A 20,354-nucleotide genomic window follows, 5' to 3' on the forward strand; every position below is an offset into this window, starting at 1 on the left:
GGGAAGGATTCTGACGGAACTTCTGCCTCCTTGGTGATCTAGCATGTCACCACTCCGCGAATTGACGTTTCAATTCTGGTTCGTATGCCCTGGCCCAAAATTCATCGATGGCGATTATTCGTGACAAGAATTGATCGCCGTCCTGTTGCCAGCGTGCAAGGTGGTCGGTGCATATTGCATAGCGCATCCACCTTTGAACTTCCGTCAGTGAATGCGGCACCCACAGCGATGATATTTTGCGTAGTTGCAGCTCATTACGCAATGTCCCGTGGACGGTGCGTTTCTCGATGCCACTTGCCTCCTCGAACTCCAGTAGCGTCCATCGTCTGTCTTCATCCAGGAGGTGCTCGATGACGGCACGTGCCACGTCGGTCCGCACACCGACAGGCCGTCCAGAACGTTGCTCATACTGGTTGACACATGTCCTTGCTGAAACTTTCCTACCCACCGTGCTACTGTCCGGTATGGTAGGGCATTATTCCCAAGGGCTTCCACTAATTCACTGTGACATTCCATCGCATTTCTCCCTCGGAAAACGGCGATTTTGATGTAAGCGCGCTGTTCAACACGGGTTACTTCCATCTCGCACGACACTCAATAACTGACTGATTTCACAGCCCTCGCTGTGCTACTACCAGCTATCACACAGCCATCTGTTGTTCTGCATGCACACTATGCCTGTAGAACTTTCAGACGACACATAGAAGTTTGTGATTCGCTCACATATCTGCAAGAAAAAAAAAAATAGTTGCCATGACTTTTGCCCCAACTCTCGTATAAGATTTACGGAAACGATTGAGTTAGTTATTTGCAGGAAATTAGTTTGGTGAATTTCGTTTACAATTCCAGTAATAACACCCTTTGTTATATGTGGTATTGTGAAGATACGATTCACGAGTATTTTATCTTATCGATTTTTATGCTTTTTCCGTAGTTTCTTAAGCTATCTAAACCGACCTACTGCAATTGTTCACTATGCCATCACTTGTCTTGGATATGTGAGAAACAATTAACTATTTCAAAAGTTTTCTACTAATCTTTGGTCATTTAATACAAATTAACTTTTCAGTATATCAAGGTTTAAAAGTATTGTTTAAAAGAATTTATTGGTAATCTGCTTCTGGCCAGTGATCAATTCGTCTTGCACATGGACTGCAGAAATATCGACGGAAGTAGAATAGCCCTGAAACCACGCACTTTGGACCAAACAGCACTCACTGAACTAGCGCAGTTTCCTTTGTTTAAGTAAATAGCGTTCTTGAACGAAGGTGACCAAACTGCGGCGCAACAGGAAGATCACATGTCTGAACGCTTACGTCGTCAATTCGTGTTCCGTGCAAATGAAAAAAAGTGGAAGCAGATGAAAAAATGGAAGCAAAAGGATGCGAAGGTTCAATGCGATCCTTGACCTTAGCGGCGGAAATCTTGTCAGTAATCATAAGTTCATCGATTATTCTTTCCTCCTTGGATGCCGGACAGTCACGAGATCAAACAGGATGCGTTGTTTTACAATTGGCACATTTAGGAGGGGCTGTACATTGTCTTGGACCAGGTGTACGTCAGAACAATTGCCATAGATGGCTGAGACATGACGTAGATAAATGGCCAAAATGCTGATACTCAGTTTATGATTTGCTTCAATTTGTATTGAAACTGTGCCCAATGTGGTGCATTTGAGCAATAACTTTGTCACTTCCGTCTGTATAAGAAGAGTTTCGTTTCTAAGTTTGAGAATATGAGCCAGTGAAAAAGTTCCAATGGCAATACGTTGCTTAAGGCTTCACTTTACCATCAGAGCATACAGGACAACCAAAATCAGATCCAAGAACCATAGCCAGGCCAAAATAATTGAGAGATGTGAGTCAACCAAAACCAAATGGCAGACCATCAAGCGCTGCCAGGTCACAACAGAAAAATCTGGTCGGCTTTATTCGAGGTATCATATTCGAAAGTAACATCATTCCATTGTTGCAGATTAGTGATCGAGACGCTTATCCGCAGCAGGTGTTCTACGGGAAGAGTGATGAGCTTTCCAATCTACAAGATCAGTGGCTATTGCAGTTCAGACGAACTGGGCGATGGAGTCGCCACATTCCCAGAGCAGGGACCTACACTCTCAAGTATGATAAAACAAGGTAGAGAAAAGTATGTAGATCTACAATTTGTTCTATATCAACTAACGTCTGTGCTTCTGTATCATCCTTCTTTACAGCTGTATACATAAAAATTCATTACTTACTAGACAGTAGTAATGCGTCACGATTTCTTCCAACTTATGGAACTTCCCGTATGACAATACATCATCCTCTGAGAAGGAACAAAAGGCACAAATCTGGTCATTTGTGGATCCCATATTCCAATTTTAAATCTTTCGATCTCCGAACATCTAAAAATAAATAAATAAAAATTATAAACAAATGTTCATCTACAAGTATATACCACTAACAAGATCTTATCTATATTCTACTTAAACTTTATTCTACAAATCTAGAAATCTGTATCTAAATAATTCTATCAATTGTCTCTAGCTTTCGCAAACCCAATAGCACCAAAGACCATCCTTGTTATAAATTATGGTCTTCCAGGGTCTATAAATCAAGTTGTGACACAGCTGTCTGTAAGGTCTCTTAACAGCACCATACGAAGTTTCTCATAACCAGACCTCACATGAATATGTTTGCTTCAGTAAATTACATTTCTATTTCCAGTCACTTTTGACTATCAATTTATACTAATCCACTTAAATTGAGAAGAAAAAATTGCATTACCAACATATAACTTTCTCATATTAAGTCTCATTCACCACTCAATTGAACCAAACTTTCTTGATATAGCTAGTAACGTAAGTCGAGAAGGTAACGAAAATTAAGATACTAACTCGCCCAAACATTCGATATTTTACGAAATTTTATCTGTTATGAAATTGACTGAACTATTCACATTCACTGTCTTTTCTACATTCTAAGTAAGCGTGAATTTGTAGAAAACTTCCGGACTTCAGTTTTATATGGAATCAACGCCTCTAAAATCTAGCAGAAATGTACCTCCTGATCACACCCAAGTGAGTTATCCACCGGTTTTCGATTCTTTACGCTAGATTGCATTATATCATTTATTTCTTTACTGTTATAACCACGCCACACATCATTTTCTTGTTATCATAGATTACGCAGATTTATAATGTGTTCTCCCTTGTTTTTGGTTATTATAGTAATAAAAATAAATAAATAAAAAACTTCAAGCTGGAAGTAATATTTAAAAAGATTTATTAGTACGAATGCACGTGGACTCACTGAAACGAATATTCTATGTGAATTTAGAAAAGGGGTACTTAATTTGTATAGTTTCCGCTTAAACTGTACTATACTTGCATATGAATAATGAGTAAAGGGGCACGGAATAAAGAAGTCAGAGGAAAGTGAAATTCGCCACCGGCGTCTCCTCTCACTAACATTATTTAGCATCTATTTAGGAGATGCTGTCTTGATCGAAAAATCACGGCCAGTCAGCTTTCTTTAGAACGTGGTCCTCACAACCATATGTAGAGTAATTCAAGATTTTGGATTAAAATAGAAATCTTAGATAAGAAGGATTACCATTTGTTTCATTTACTGCCTTTTATGGATAGGAGTAGAGTGCCTTATAAGGAGAGCTGAATGGTTAGAATTATTTGAACAAGCCTGTACATCTACAGGAGAGTGAAGTGTTAAGTGAAATCGCATGGCACTCACATTTCTTACGCATTTAGGAGGACAGAAAAAAATAGGAGATAGAAGAAAGAAAGATTTCGGTCAACTTTGTACAGGATAGTACGCTAAAGTATGCCCGAATTTCAGCAGGTGACTCCTTTAAGAACAGCTAACAAAAAAGTCTATATCGTAAATGTTCCGGAGATATACCAGAGTAAACCGAAAGACACAACACATGCAGCAGAGTATTGAAGTAGAGCTGAACAGGCCAAATACAAAAAGTGTGAACGACAAAACCGACATAATACACAAAAATGCGTATAAAGATTTTACATTTCATACCACGTACATGTGAGGTACACTCAGTTACATAAACTGAACTATTCAAGTGATTTACTTCTATCAATTTTTTTATTATTCCAGAACACGACAATACACACAGATATATGGATACTAACAAGAATGTCGTTGCGAGATATACAATAATACTGACAAACATTTTGGATTTTTAGTATTCTAGATTATAATAGTATTCTGTATTTAATATTTCTATGTCGAATACTAATACAGAATATTTTTATAATCTAGAACACTAAAATCTAAAAGAGATTTCCAATTACGATCACGTTACTGGATCTTTCTCTTAAGATTTTTTCATGTGCACATTAACTTCGTTATTTTCTTTTGCTGCCTTCTCAAGAACTTTTTTCCTCCTTTTTCTTCAGGTTTTGCATTTTTTTTTTTTTTTCTGCTTACTTTTGAGAGCCTCTTTCCATTTGGCATTTGCATTTCTTGCTGCATGAATTAATTGTTTTGAGACTGGCATTACCTAAACACTTCCGTGAAACGTGACAGTGTCATATACTATTCTCAGCGAAACTAAAGAACCTTCGTGTAGATTATCCACAAGAAACTACTTATTCAATGAGGAACTGCGTTCAATGGAAGCGTTTCCGTGTGATAACACTAGAATTTTTTTAACGAACGCTGAAAAGTTGTTGTTGTTGGTGGTGCTAATGTTGTCAAGAATGAAGAACCGCAAGTGATCTAAACAATTCTTAGTCACGTCAAAATTCTTCACTCTTGATATAATTGAATCTTGAGTACAAACTTCATTGTAGTTTCACTTCATGAGTAGCAGGGTCACACCAATGATGATTCTCTACAAGCACTTCCAACGTTATGGTTAATTTGTTCCTCCCAAAGTCTCTTGTTTAAAACTGAATCGGGAGAGAAGCATACAGTACCATAAGTAAATCTGTATTTTAATGGCAAATTACACAGAACCTTCTTACAAAAATCTGTTAAAATATGCAACCAATATTTCTTAAAACGAAGGGGATCCAGTTCAGATAACTTTTCTGATTTTGATGCTGTACGTGTTGCAAATCCGACATCAACCTGCTTACTTCTACCTTTTAGCAAACTTTCATCAGGTCTTCAGAACTTGCTGCTTGAATCACAATGGATATTTTTAAAACAAATCTAATCATAAGGAAATTCAGAAGTTTAAGCATTTCGCCATAAAAAAGAGGAAGCATTGGTGAGTCTGACTGAAATTTCGTAAGAAATGTATGCAGCAACGGTTTGGAAGAACACTAATTTAGCTCCAAGCAAAAGAATCTTTCAGACATGATTCAACAGTTTTAAAGCTGTCACAAGATGGTTCTCGATTACTACCTGAAACAAAATCGATATACTTCCAGTATGGTAATAATCAATGAGCTCTGTCTAACGTATTCACATTTTCTATAGAAATATGAGCACTTACTAGAAAAAATTATTTCATTTAAAAGTTAAAAGCATACCAAAAATATTCACAAAAATTACCTGCAAGAGAATAATAAACATCACAAAAGACATGCGGAACGCCAAACTGTACTGAAAATGGAATAGGAATTTTAAATCTAATACGCATTATATTATAAATTAGAGTTTACTATAAATAGTTAGGCTCTCACTTATCGCTACATTAAAATCAACAAAATCAGAACATGTGTTATTTAGGACTTTATTGGGGGTCACTGGTTGCAATAGCCTAGCTAAACCCTTTTATTAACCGGACCAGAGATCAGAAACCACGAGCTTCTGACGCAAGGGCTGTCAACTTCTTTCACAAGTCCCTTCATTTTATGACGTCTGCTGTTGCGAAGGGTTGTTTTCCAAATATTGTGCAGAAAGAATGTAAAAGCAATGAAATAAACGTAACTTCACCAAAAATTTCCAGAATACACAGAAAATTCCCTGACTTGTCCATGTTTTCCGTTTTCCAGACTAGTAGACACCATGTAGTTACGAGGACAGGTGGAATGATAACTAGCACTAAAAGCAATATCTAATTGATGCAACCTTGGGAATGACACACATCTCTCATGAGAAGACAGGGACATGGTCTTACGGGCATCCGAAGAAAGCTAAAATAAATTTGAAATAGTAATAATTCCACCATGGAAAAAATAAACGTTAAAGCACAAGAATATTTTCAAAGTTGCCACTTTACCATATAAATGCAAAAGAAGTAAAGTTTTAAATCCATATTAACAACTTTTAACATGTAGAGATATTTACAACTACAAAATTTTAGTTCCCGTATTTAACTTTTACAAAAACGTTGATAAGTTTTTAAAAATGAATTTTATAAACGGGACTTCTTTTACTGTTTTTCATTGTGGCCCGCTTCATGATGCCTAACTGCTTAATGAGTTGGGTTGATTTTGAGTTTAACGTCCCGTTTAGCTGCGAGGTTATATGAGACGTAGACCTACTGATTAACGTAGAATCCGAACATGAGCTTCCGTCGGGAATCGAACCCAGGTCTTCCACGCCAGAGGTGCGTACGCTAACCACTTAGCCAGTAAGGAACTCCCAACTGCTCAAGTGGCCCGATGAGTTCAAAACAACGTTGGGCATCCCTGACCTAGAAGGACATATGTTAGTACAGCTGGACAGTTTCAGGAATCTTAACACGCAGTTTCAGTTGCTAATATGAACTGGTTTCAAACTATATAACCTAACTATCATCATGGTATTCTGCCATATTGACAAGTTCTTACAGCAAACAAATCTTTCTCCATTAATTTTTATTATTTGCCTTATTTTTTGTTAAGGTTGGTTTAAAGGGACAAGTTTTGCCGATAGATGGCACTACAGTCTTCGTATCTCTCCCATGTATTTTTTACCTTTCACGAAAATTCACGATTTCTCTTACAAATTTCAACCTACAGACTTCGAATTTTTAGAAAAGGAACTTCATAATCTATCTAAGGCAATAATCCGTGCCGATTTTTTATTTAAAATTTTCTTCATTGTTGAAATGGATATCCAAACCTTTAACAATGGAACTGTTTCAACAATGAAGACAATTCTAAATAAAAAAAATCAGCACGGGTTGTTCCCTTTAATAGGTTATGAAGTTCCTTCTCCAAAAATTTGAAGTCTCTAGGTTGAATTTTGAAAGAGAAATTGTAAATTTTCTTGAAAGGTAAAAAATACATGGGAGAGATACGAAGACTGTAGTGACATCTATTTGCAAAACTTGTCCCTTTACACTAACCTTAAGGGATCAGAATTTTCGATCTTCCTATCATTCAGGAGCTGACACCTTCTTCCCGTCTTTCTCCTTCCAGCAGAAACTAACCCTTCCAACGTATCTCTTTTAAGGCAGTGTCCTAACCAACTGCCTAAGACAGTGTCCTAACCAATTTCTTTTCCTTTTTGCTATCAACTTCAGTATTTTTCTTTCTTCATTCACTCTTCTCAGAACTTCTTTATTTCTTATTTTCTCTCTCCATTCTTCTTCATATCAACATCTCGACCCTTATTATAATGGATATAACTGTAGTAAAAACATGTGTGAAAGTACAATAATGTTGGTATGACTGTCCAGCTCTACATATCTGGATGAAAGCTCAGAGTCCGTTCTTGTAGTCACTTTTTCCCGAACTGACATTTATTAAGTATATCGCGGTAACTGTTTGTGTAAATATTTACCTTTTATTTCATTAATGATGATAATTGCATTTACAATAGCAAAAGGACACGTTTGGTGCAGGGACTGTTTCCCATATTAGTACTCACCCTAGCTGAAACAAGCTAGTATTTCAAAACGGGACTGTCTGGCTCGTATATCACGCAATATTTACAGCTTACGAAAAGTGAATTTTATGGTTCCGTTTCTTAACACATAAACACACCTGACAAGTAACATTCCGATTCTATAAGGATGCTTACTAGAATGGTTTAATAAAATATGTGTCCCACTTAATTTCTTCAGTTCTTCGATTTCCTCTATCTCTGTTTAATAGAGACCGACTGAAAATTGAGAATTTAAACGTAAACGAGCTGGGATTCTTTCTTCTAGCAGACGTTCATTTCAAAATGGCAGCAGTTGCTAAATACTGGCTGAATGTCAGATGATCAGCTGATATTCTTAACGGTTTTCTCAAACTTTCCATTCACATGTTACGCCACAGCAGAGATCTGTTATCCCTAACTTGCCGAAATGTCATACCCCCTTTCATTAATAAATTATCACATATTTTAAAACTTTATATCGGACGATTATTTACGAAAACAGGGTGTCTGCTAAAATTCAAAAATGAAATTTCGTGACTTTCTCGTGAACTTTTCTTTCCCAAACCATAAAATTTAGGAATATTCTTAACAGCGAATTTGGGTCCGAATTTTCATGCATACGATAGAAGTGTGCTTTGGCTGAAACTCTGTACCGTCTAAAGCCGGTCATGGACATTTTTGGTGGTGAATTTTGACGTTCTATAGAACAAAATCTTCCAGTCTATACTTAAATTTGTAGATTTAAAAAAAAAATATCGTGACCCAAAATCTTAATTTCTTAACTTTCATGACCGTTTTCTTGATTTCATGACTTTCGTGACGGATAGACACCCTGGTAAAGAAGCATATCTATACTCGTGATAGTAAAGACAATAAAGTTACCTTCATTGCAGTGAGTGTACTTTATCTAAAATATGAATTTTTCATTTGTCAGTATTGTATAATTAATTATCTATATTATAAAAGAGAACGTACAAATCCTTTGTTCCCTCATCACGCTAATACGGCTGAACCAATTTCTTTTATTTTTGGGGGGTTATTAGGATTTGGACCCTAGATGGTTTTTATCATATCACTTTAATTTTTAATTACCAGTGTCTTGAGATAATTGACCATTCAAGTGTCCATAACGTACAAATCCTTTGTTAGTTCATCATAGGTAAAAATAAACGTATTTATATGCAACCCGCATGACCGTGTCACTCGGCGGGTTAACATAAATGACAGGCGCTATAATGTTAACATTTACTGCAATTTGAAAGCGAAAAAGTAAAAATTATCTAAGTAACAAAGTTTATTGCGTTCCGGGGTGACCGCAGCGATGCGGGGCGGGTTAACATAAATGACAGGCGATATAATGTTAACATTTACTGCAATCTACTATGGTTTTTATCATATCACTTGAAAGCGAAAAAGTAAAAATTATCTAAGTAACAAAGTTTATTGCGTTCCGGGGTGACCGCAGCGAAGCGGGGTGAACGCTGCTAGTCAAATATATTTGCAGTAGAAATGTATTTTATCAGATATAAAATTAGTTCGATGCATACATTTCTAACTACATGCTTAATTGCACTTATTTCAGCCTAATTTCACACTGATCTAAGTGTCATTGATTAGTCTAATATGTTAAACAGAGAAGTCTTGTAAGTATTTATTTTGAAACTAAAAAAATGCAATATAGGCAATAAACACCAAATTTAACACAAAAGCAATAAATTTGAAATTTACATGTGTAACAAACATTACACTTTTAATAATTTCATACCTTCATGTTTAAAAAATAAATAAATAAGTATTTCAGACCGAGTTTCGAACTCCCGATCTTCAAGTTACGTAAGTTCTTTACCATGACTCAGTGCCTCATCACGCTTGCTACCATCTGTACAAGTATTTCTTGCAGGTAATATCTATATAGAAAATGGAGGGATAATGCTATCCCCTCTGTACAGACCTGTGGGAATTGTGATGGATCTAAGCTCACATTTTTTGGGCTTGGTGTCTGAACTAGCTTTTAGGTTTTTGTGAATAGGAGTGTACAATCATTTGGAAAGCTGTAAATGGATGGTGTATGCATATATCGAACGCACAAGCACCGAAACAGCCACTGTTGGAAGGTGCACAGCTTTCGGTCATATGACCACGTTGTCGCAATTTTGAATTAAAGTCTACTGTAAATGGGAGGGTAGTCACACGACATATCGACTGACACAAGAAAGTTTGGAAAAACGATGACAACTTCAGACTTTACATAAAAGCAACGGAGTGGCAGTGGAGAAAACTGCAGAATATGGGGGAGGGGAGATGGCTCACTGCATTCTTTACTAAGGCCAACCTCAGACTATTAGCAGCTGTTAGATCAGTCTATTATTCCTACATCGCTTTTTGTCCAATGTGTAATTTTTTCAATTCTTTCGTGGAGCCTAGACCCACTACGCTAACGCGGGCGAGAGTCTGCAAATAAAGTCCCCTCGAATGTGAGTAAACTGTCGGAGACTATAAGTGGCCAACACGTTCTCCCGACTTTACACCTTTGAGCTTCTATCTGTGGGGTCACTTGAAAGTAATGGTTTATGCTGTGAAAATCAAGGTCGTTCATCACCTATGCTAACGCATTCACGAGGTATGTGACAACATTGGACCTGACGTTCTCCTTCGGGCGCATGAGGACTGGAAAGAGCGCACAGCACTCTCCTGATTCGTCATGTGGGTGTTTTGAGCACGTCATGTAAGAGACGTTATCTTCAAATGTCTCTCCAGAAAAACTCAACCACACCGTTGCTTCTCATTTTAAGATCTGATGAGACTATAGTTTTCTCAGCTTTTCCTAGTTAATCAATATAATGTATGACTTTCCCATTTTAAAAAAATCAACTTGGTAATGTGACCAAAATCTCTGCCCCGCAAACAATGACCATTCCGGTAGTTGTCCAGTCGACACATGATACACAACCCACTTACAGCATGTGTTCGTCTTTTGGACCACCCTGTACATCAATCAACACCATACATGTAACTCCTTACCTTTTACTATAAACTTTTTTCGCAAGTCACTTCTAGTATTACAATATACGTCCCTTACCTCTCATAAGCCCAAAATGTTTCTCGCACTTCCTCCTGTCCTCTTACATTCGGTTTTCGAAGCATCATTTTAGTGGCATAAGACAAATACGTGCAAACAAGTTAACAAAATATAACAGGAGTAGTACCAAAAGTACGGTTTATTTCACAAAATTAAAAGTGATCCCTTCAACATACTCCCCTCCCCTCTCTATACACGTTTATACTCTAAGTTTCAATTGTTGGAAACCAGGATTGGCTGGTTTAAACCAAGGTGGTTTAAACCAACTGTTTTTTTCATTAAAAAAAAAAAAACTGGTTTAAACCAAAAAACGAAAAATGTTCGTAAAAGTGTAAGTGTTCGTAAAATCTTGATGAACACACATTTGTGGGTTATCACATTTCACTCCCGTATATGATTCGTATTATACTCAGACTTAAATTCCCCATTCATTACTCAAAGAGATTATACTACAAAAGCAACTTTTTTTTTTTTTTTTAATATACAAGTTTATGAATGTTTCTTTTGTGATTTTTTATAGTTTGTTATTATTGTTATGCAATTGCAATCAAAGAAATTCTAAATATTGTTTCGTTTTAATAATGTTTACTATTGATAAAATACATTGAAATGCCGTACTTTTGGGGGGGGGGGGGTGTTTACAAACCCCACGAGAGGAATTTATTGAAATCAGAAGTATCTTTTGTAACTATTTATGTATAAATGGGTCAGAGCCAAAGTGGACTCAAATAATTCGTATCTTTATTCATTTTTCTTACTGATATGCAAATTAAGTCTTCGTATTTCTTTAACTTGGACTAATAAAAGTCGTAGTGAACTAACTTGGACTAAATTAGTTCTTCTGTACTCTGCAGTACTTTGAAATTGTCCATATGTAATTCTGTATAATGGTTTCACTTGTGCAACTGATTATCTTTTTTCCTTCCGAAATGACTCTTGACAATTATATTAACAAGTATGTAAAGATTAGTACAACGTATTTTTTTATCAGGAGTCCATCGTGAGTGAGTCGGCAGACATATCGCATTTGTGGTCAATTAGTCCTAGTTCCGAGTTCAAACGGAGGACAATTTCTCCCGGATGTAAGCAGAGAAGCGGTTTGGATTCCATTTTGTGCTTATGTGACCCCTTCTGGATCATACTGAAGATCCAGGTCTTCTCACCAGGGTTGGCAAAAACCATGGTCTTTATTGAAAAAACCAAAAAACCCAGGTTTTGGTTTAAATTTTTTGTTTGTTTGTTTAAACCAGGCTTTTTTGGTTGAAATAATTTGCTCCACGTATTAATATCACATATGGACAGAAATAGGTTTGTTTCGCTTTGGTGTTATTATGCAACTATCAGGTTATGCTGAAGGGGTTACACAAGCTTAAAGCGGAATCCAAACCGCTTCTCGGCTTACATCCGATAGAAATTGTCCTCTATTTGAACTCGATACCGGGACTAATTGGACACAAATGCTATACGTCTGCCGACTCTCTCACGAAAGACCCTGATAAAAATACGTTGTATTGATCCTTACATACTTGTTAATATAATCGTCAAGAGTCATTTCAGAAGGACAAAAAGATAAACAGTTGCACAAATGAAACCATTATACAGAATTACACATGGACAATTTTAAAATACTGCAGTGTACACAAGAACTAATTTAGTTAATTACGACTTTTATTAGTCTAAGTTAAAGAAATACAACGACTTAATTTGCATATCAGTAAGAAAAGGAATAAAGATATGAACTGAATGCACTTTGGCTCTGACCTATTTATACACAAATAGATACTTTTGATTTCCATAAATGCCTCTCATGGGGTTTGTATGACCCCTCCCCCCAAAAAAGTACGGCATTTCAAAGTATTTTGTCAATAGTAAACATGATTAAAACGAAACAATATTGAGATTTTCTCTTTGATTGCAGTTGCATAACAATAAGAAAAAAAAAATCACAAAAGAAATAATCATAAACTCATGATAATAATAATAATAAAAAAAAAATGCTTGAGTAATGAATGAGGAATTTAGGTCTGCATACAATACGAATAATACACGAGAGTGAAACATGATAACCACAAATGTGTGTTCATCAAGATTTTACGAACACTTACACTTTTACGAACATCTTTCGTTTTTTCTTTCTTTTTTTGGTTTAAACCAGTTGTTTTCTTCGAAAAAACAGCTGGTTTAAACCAGCTAACCCTGCTTCTCACTAATGACAATTTTCGTTAACAAGTCCGTTTGTGCTTACAGGCGCTCCATTGTGTCACTGCACACGTGCTTCCGGAAGTTCTTCTGCTACTGCGTGAGGCCTTTTTGGTACTATTTTAGCACAACCTTTGAACATGTTCAAATGGTCGTGCAGAACTGCAAGAACACACTCCTTATCGATGCCTACCATGTCTGTCTCATTCAAATGTTGAGCCTGTGACCTTTCCGGACATTTGCCACATTTACTTCTGTTGTTGTGACAGGACTACCCGGTTTTACATTCTCATCAACGTTCCTGCATCCCTCGCTCATGCGTTTGTGTCACTCATATACTCGCGTACGTGGCATCGTAGTACTTTCTATAACCATACACATCTTGCAACAGCTTTACACATTAACCCGCTGGTTTCTATAATTTCACAGGGAATTGCACTGTTCAATTTTCAATCGCTATTTTTCCGCAACACGATTGCACACTTCTGTCTTCAATCGCTGCTCACAGAGCCAATCTGACTGAGAGCGGGACTTTCTTCTCAAAGATTCAAGGATGGTCTGTGCGTATGCGCTTGCTACTGCTCTACGTGTATTACTGATAAGGATGCCAGCTACGTTACTTTTTATCCAAGTTTCGTAGTTTCCTTACACCCACTTCATAAAAATCGGGAGCCAGGCCAAAGTATATATATATATGAAAAAACTAGAATTAGTTTACAAATATATACACACCCCTGACGTAAAAACCTATGGACACAAAAATGTAATGCATATACCCCAAAACAGCTCGCAATAATCAACCTTACTATGCAAAGAGTTACAACAAATCGTAATTTAAAAACATAATGTAAATATGCCAAATGTAATATTGTGAACCTTATTTCCTACAGTGGCAGCTCGTATTACTTCATTCAATCTTTTACCGCTGTTACCAGACGAGATTTTGCCAGCAATGAAGTATTCTACATATCCTGTTCCACATTATTTTCTTATTAATTGACAAAATTAGAGGCCAGCACTTAGTATCTCTCCCAAATCCATCGACGGAGCCGGTACTGTGATTTATAGTAAGCCGTTGTAAACAACCTCGTTTATACATACCGCTAACGCGCCTGCTCCCTGCCCCTCGCTCCCTTATTCGTGCTTTTTAATAGCCACCTAGTAAAAGTTGATTCATGTTTCATGCACTGTAGTTTTTATGTCATATGTCCACACTGTACTTACACTCATCACAATCTCAAATAACGAACCGTAATTCCTACCAAGTGATTTGGAAGTGAAAATAAATAATGCCAAGATTAGAAGTGCTTAAAACTGTAATACGCTCCAGATGACCTGCTATGTCGTTACTAACTTGTTTCCAATTCTTCGAGGGTATGGGAGTACTTAACTAGCATGCATGAAAATATCTACTCTAACCTAACCTTTCAAAAAATGGTGAACATTTATAATGTTCCACTTTATAATTAATGGAGCTGCTGAAATCTTAAACGAGAAGTGGTACAACTATTCTCTGTTCGTATCCTCTGTAGGTGCTAATTCGACTGAATTTAATGACTGAATTATGTGCGACTGAACCACAAATTGAATCCACGTCTCCAGTATATCAGTATGCATGGTACTCAAATTCTCTCTTCGCCCACGTAACCTCATTAACCCTAATTTAGTGACAAAATCAATGAAAACTCTAAACCTTCCATTCCTCCGAAGTTAATAATCTGACAAGTCTGTCAACATCAGATGAAGAAAAAAAAGTGATGACCTATTTTACGGATTCACTGACTTTTAAAATTACAGAAACAATACATAATGTTACTTCAAACGAGGAATGTATAGTATTCAGAATATGTGGAGACCGCACCTCTGACATCCCTAAATAATGTTACAAAACTTAAACCGAAATGTATGTTTCTAACGAAGTAGATAATAATTCAAAATGAAATTTGCTAAATTGAATTTCTATGTGAAGCCAATGCGTTAAGTGATGATCCGTTAATAATAACGTTGTCTAACCGGTAATGCATTTACTAACATGAAGAACGCATTGTGTTTCCACTACCATCGCCTACACACATACTGAACATCGCTGACGCGCCTGCTCCCTACTGATGCACATCTACGCGGTCACCAGCATTGTCCTGCTCTTATTCGGGTTAGATACACTCTCTCTTTTAGTGCTCACCTTGCACAGGCTGCTTTTTTTTTTTTTTTTTTTTTTTTTTGACTCGTTTTTATGACATACATCAGCACGCTGAATTTATACCCAGAATGGTTGAGTTTTCCAGAAGTGAATATGCACAGCAGACGTAAGCGTTCTACGAGTAAGCCATCGTGATCTCCGAAAATCTGGGGCCTTGGTTTCCCTAGATGTGAGCCAAGATGCTTCACGTCACAAATATTCTAAAAATTTAATATTACCTCTTTGGTACTATTGGTATTAGCTTAGGTTCGATTCTGGCTTACATTTCCAGAAATTCATCCCTGCTGAGAAAAAGCGTAAGTTATAATAGGTCTGTAGTTGCTAGTCGAAAATATGTGGGGACCTTAGAAACAAGTGCCAGCAAATCAATTTAAATTACATGGGTGGGTGGGGAGGTGAAGATGTAGCCTTGTACAGCTGGAAGGAGGCGGTGATTACGAACTTACAAAGTCGTTTCAAGCAGGTTTCATAAATTTCTACGATTAATGTTTACTTCGGCATATATTCCGAAGTTGGGCGTCCGCTTTCGTCAAGTTTTTTCACTGTTATCTCCTTTCCACACTTTCTGCAATTTGTTATTAGGTTCATTAATCCGTGCTCTTCACAAACTTTTAAAAGATTTTGCTCGTTATCAATGTATTCCTTCACAAATGTTAAAACTGCTAGTTCATTGCCCTTGTACATTCGCCATGTTGGTAACATAAATGCTCGTTTCTTTCCCACAATGCAACTGTTCGGTTACCTTGCGCCAAGTAGTTCCCTCCGCTCGCCATATAGTCCCATGTTTATAACCGCTTATATATAACAAATAAACAGATTTCTCGAGAGACTTATATATTATCAAGCACACAAACGATCAAATTATCCATATATTTCCTGTAAATTTTAAAAATTTCGCTGGAAACGGACGCCCAACTTTGGAATTTAACCCCATTTAATAGTCATTCCACTTATTCCATACAACTAACCTGAACTAAAATTACTACTTATCTATTCACCTTAATATGAAAAGTAACTGTTGGAAATAGTCATTAAGGCATAAATTGCACGTATTATAGCTTCATCAGACAGTATTGTCGAGCAAGCGTCAGCGAGTGAAGGCGGGTTAGAGCCACGCAGGGCACGTTGTTTTGTCTTCGTTAGTGTTGGCCCCATTACTAAACAATTACCAATAAAATTTCCGTACCATTAACAACCACAGTTCCCATATTAGAGAGTAATAACACTTCAACTCAGATAATGGTACTTCCTGATAGGAAACACCATAGTTTATGTGATGGGATTCAAGAAGTAAGCCTTCCAATACAAGTATGCATTGGAAGGTTCAATATTTCTTCAATGAAATATTTTACAGAAATATACAAAATTTGTAGGTAACAGGCTCAATAAAACAATTAAGTGAAAATGTGGGTATGAAAAGAAAATTGGGATTAGAATCAAAGTATAATGTGTTGCTACTTGATTTATAATTATGCATTATCTGTCTACATAACAATGTTACGATCTAAACGAACGCAGTGATTTCCATCATGGCGCGAAATCATTTCAATATTTAACCGAATACATATATACATATATATTTCTTTCGCTACAATATCGAATTTCATTCTACATTAGTCTCTGTAGCGCATTTATAAACTACCTGTATTGTAATTTGGTAAATACATATAGCATCGAAGCATTTCCTCTTCTTTGCTGAGAAGGGTAACATTACAGGACTATTTTGAGTAGCACGCTCTCCTATCAGTAATTTTTACTGACTATATAATGAGAAAACAAAATGTTTTAAGGAACAATCTAAGGAACATTACTGCTATACTGACAATTGGTTAATATAACTTACCACTTCCTTTGCAGACATGGCGCTACGAAAGTATTTTTATATTTGTCCTTTCGTTCACAAATAAACAGTGACCGAGACAGACTACCGCCATGTTCATCACCGAGTCAATATACAAACTTCACCACACACATAGGTAAGCCAACCAACATCTGATATTTAAATGCTTGATCATAACTGCAGTACTTATGATCAATTATATAGAGTTTCTGTGATATAACTGTTCGCTGCTTACTCTATCAAGAAAAAAGTAACTAGAAAAATTGTGACTATCTATTACAAGTCTAGCGTCTAAAGTACTTTAATCAACTTAAATTTATTGTATCACTAGCAAATTTCACTATTTCATTTGAAAAGCCTCGTAATTTCATACTAGTTAAGTTAGGTGTTTTATATATAGATATATAAAAAATTATCTTGCTAATAATTTTATGTGCACTATTTGTTATTATGCTCAACACCACAGCACAACAAAAAACAGCCGGGTATCTTCGTGCTTCTCCGGAGTACTGATTTCGACATAAAGCGGGATCCAATAGCAAATTGAACTGTTTTTAAAAATTCATATTGTACCTAATGCAGATATATATTTCAAAATTATAATTGTAATACAAATACAGATACGATAGATTAATATTTTATTTTATTCATTTTAGCCTAGGATAGGTAGCATACGATAAGGGCCTACAACGCCAAATTACGAATGTCTTAATAGGCCTACATGAATATAATAAGATAGGTTATAACATCAAGAAAAGGAATTAAGAAATAAACAATTTGTGAGTTTCACTAAACTTCTTGATTTCTCTTGCACTAGCATTTTCTTCCGTTTGTTAAGAAGCTGCAGGCAACCGGGTTCGATTTCCGATGGTACCCACGCTAAACTGATTCATGTCTCATATAGCCTCAATGCTAAACGGGACGCTGGACTACAGTATAAATCAATTGATCTACTTGTTACAACTGTTACCACATAGTAAGGAATCATTAAATTATTAAATATTAATAATAATTAAATATTAAACATATAATTAGTAAATAATAATAATTATTAACAATTAATTACTGATGGAGTTGCACGATGACATTGCAGGAGAAAGAAATAGCCCTATAGAAAGCTACATTATTTACGGTATTCAAAGCAGGAGCAATCATGTCGGACCACTAGAGGACAATTAACCTCCTGAGTTTGAGTTTTAGGGTCGCACCCATAGGGAGGTTTTAAAGGGTCCGGAGCCCTCAAAAACTTCCTAACAACACACATTTGTACACTTTATCAATAAAACTTTGATTGTTGCAGCATGAAAATGTGATCTTACACTTCATCTGCTCTATCTCTTATAAAAATAAATCTAGTTTTATCTTTTTTTTGTCTGAAAATATAGGTGGAAGTATTTTACAATTACTTATTGTCTTTTCCGGTGTAGAATAATACACGTTCAATACTACATAAACATGGCTTGTAACATTGGACCCCTCTCAACAAAAATTTGTGGGTGCGCATTCTATATATTTTAATAAAATAATAATAGTATATCACTGAAGCAGGGCCGGCGCTAGAAGTTTTGCCGCCCTGGGCAGTTCTTTCACATGCCGTCCCTTTATTGTATTTTTTCTCAAATTTTGCCGCCCCTGTATTCTTTTCTTTTTTTCAAATTTTACCGCCCATCAGACTTGCCGCCCTGGGCGGTAGCACGGCTCGACCCCCCCCTCGCGCCGGCCCTGCACTGAAGGATCTTGTCCCTCCCATCAAAATATAAAATAACATTGTCTATTCAAATACTGATGAAATCAGCCAGGGCCAAGCTTAAGTAGTGCGGGGCCCGGTTGGGAACATTTTGCGGGGCCCCAGGTTTACAACTAACTTGCACCAAGGTCTGTGGAATATATATTATATATATATATATATATATATATATATATATATATATATATATATATACAGGGATTGAAAAATCCACTCGCCAGTGGCGAATACTTTCTTACATTTGGCGAATAAAGTGCGATCAATCTAAAACTTGTGTTCCACACACACGATAATAATAATAATAATAATAATAATAATAATAATAATAATAATAATAATAATAATAATAATAATAATAATAATAATAATAATAAAATAAAAATGTAATATTTCAATGCATTACTATCTTGAAGGATCTTTTTCATTCGTGTTGCAAAGTGATTTTTGTTATGTATATATATTGCACTCTCCCTGATGGTCTAGTGGTTATACCCGTTTCAATTTATAACTTTTTTTTTCCGTTTGTTTAAAATGTTCAGGTGAAAAATGATCTGAAAAATGTTCTGCCTGTTCATTGCTTACAGCAGCTTCTTTTTGGATCAAAAGATCCACTATAGTTCAATCAAAAATTTTCTTGCATTCCTTATATATCTGAAGAACCACTTACAGTGTAGCCAAATCTAAACTATCAGTTAACTCAATATGATGTTCTTATTCATTAGAAAATACGAAAACTCTTTTAGGAGTCTTTTGAAAATGTTGTAGCCCCTGATCCAAAACTTATTATTGGCACAGATAACAATCTTTAGATGCATTTTTGATCATTCTTAAAATTCATGGCCAAGATTGCAATTTTTAAATCTATTTTTTGAATCATTCCTAAAATTCTTGTTCAGAGCAATAACAAACGGAAATGCAGGCAGTGAGTGAATTTTAAAATACATATTTCACCTTTATGGGGCGTTTACACTTAGTCGATTTGCGTTCGATTCAGTTTAATTGACGTCACTTTCAACTTAATCGACCGTCTTAACACGACTTCAACTTAATCGCTTGTTGATTGAAAGCGACTAATCGACTACCAACTGAATTGAAAGACGTTCTATTTTCTGTGGACGATTCTATTTTCTTCTGCTATAACACCGCAAATTGTAACAATTACTTTTTGCTTGGAATGAAAATTGGCACTCGATTTCGAATCGACCAGAGGAGAGCGAGTCGACAAGCAGCATTCAATTTCGGTTGAAACAATTGAACACATCCATCGATCTCAAATTCGGTCTAGTTGCTTCGATTTAGTCGCAAATGCAGCGAGTCGATTTAGCCGTGCGACTAAATCGACCAAGTGTAAACGCTCCATTACGAATCGCAATTTTTCAAGAAGTTTCTGTGCCTGTATTTCATAGTTTTCTTCTCTTACAAGTAAACCTATCGATGACAAAATCTAGTTTCTTGACCAAACTTGGCAGAGAAGTGTGGAATATCAATAAACGAGCGCAAGCAAAATTTAAAATGCTTCCGTCTAT

General features: G+C 36.2%; 1 protein-coding gene across 2 annotated transcripts in view; it reads right to left on the reverse strand.

Moving 5' to 3' along the window:
* LOC145685945 (uncharacterized) overlaps positions 1–17,596 on the reverse strand; it is an 84,892-nt gene extending 67,296 nt beyond the window's left edge. The window contains exons 1-2 of one of the 2 annotated variants that reach the window (XM_081758722.1): positions 17,085–17,596; positions 2,240–2,386 (exon numbers count right to left, since the gene is read on the reverse strand). In XM_081758722.1, the coding sequence (XP_081614848.1) occupies positions 2,240–2,353 (114 nt within the window). In that variant the 5' untranslated portion in view covers positions 2,354–2,386; positions 17,085–17,596. Of the gene's footprint in view, positions 1–2,239; positions 2,387–16,883; positions 16,904–17,084 lie in introns of those variants that run through there. The other variant, XM_081758723.1, reaches the window with a different exon arrangement.
* Between the last annotated feature and the right edge of the window lie 2,758 nt (positions 17,597–20,354).

This window comes from Thermobia domestica, chromosome 5 (assembly GCF_964235325.1).
Source record: "Thermobia domestica chromosome 5, izTheDome1.hap1.1, whole genome shotgun sequence".
Lineage (NCBI taxonomy): Eukaryota > Metazoa > Arthropoda > Insecta > Zygentoma > Lepismatidae > Thermobia > Thermobia domestica.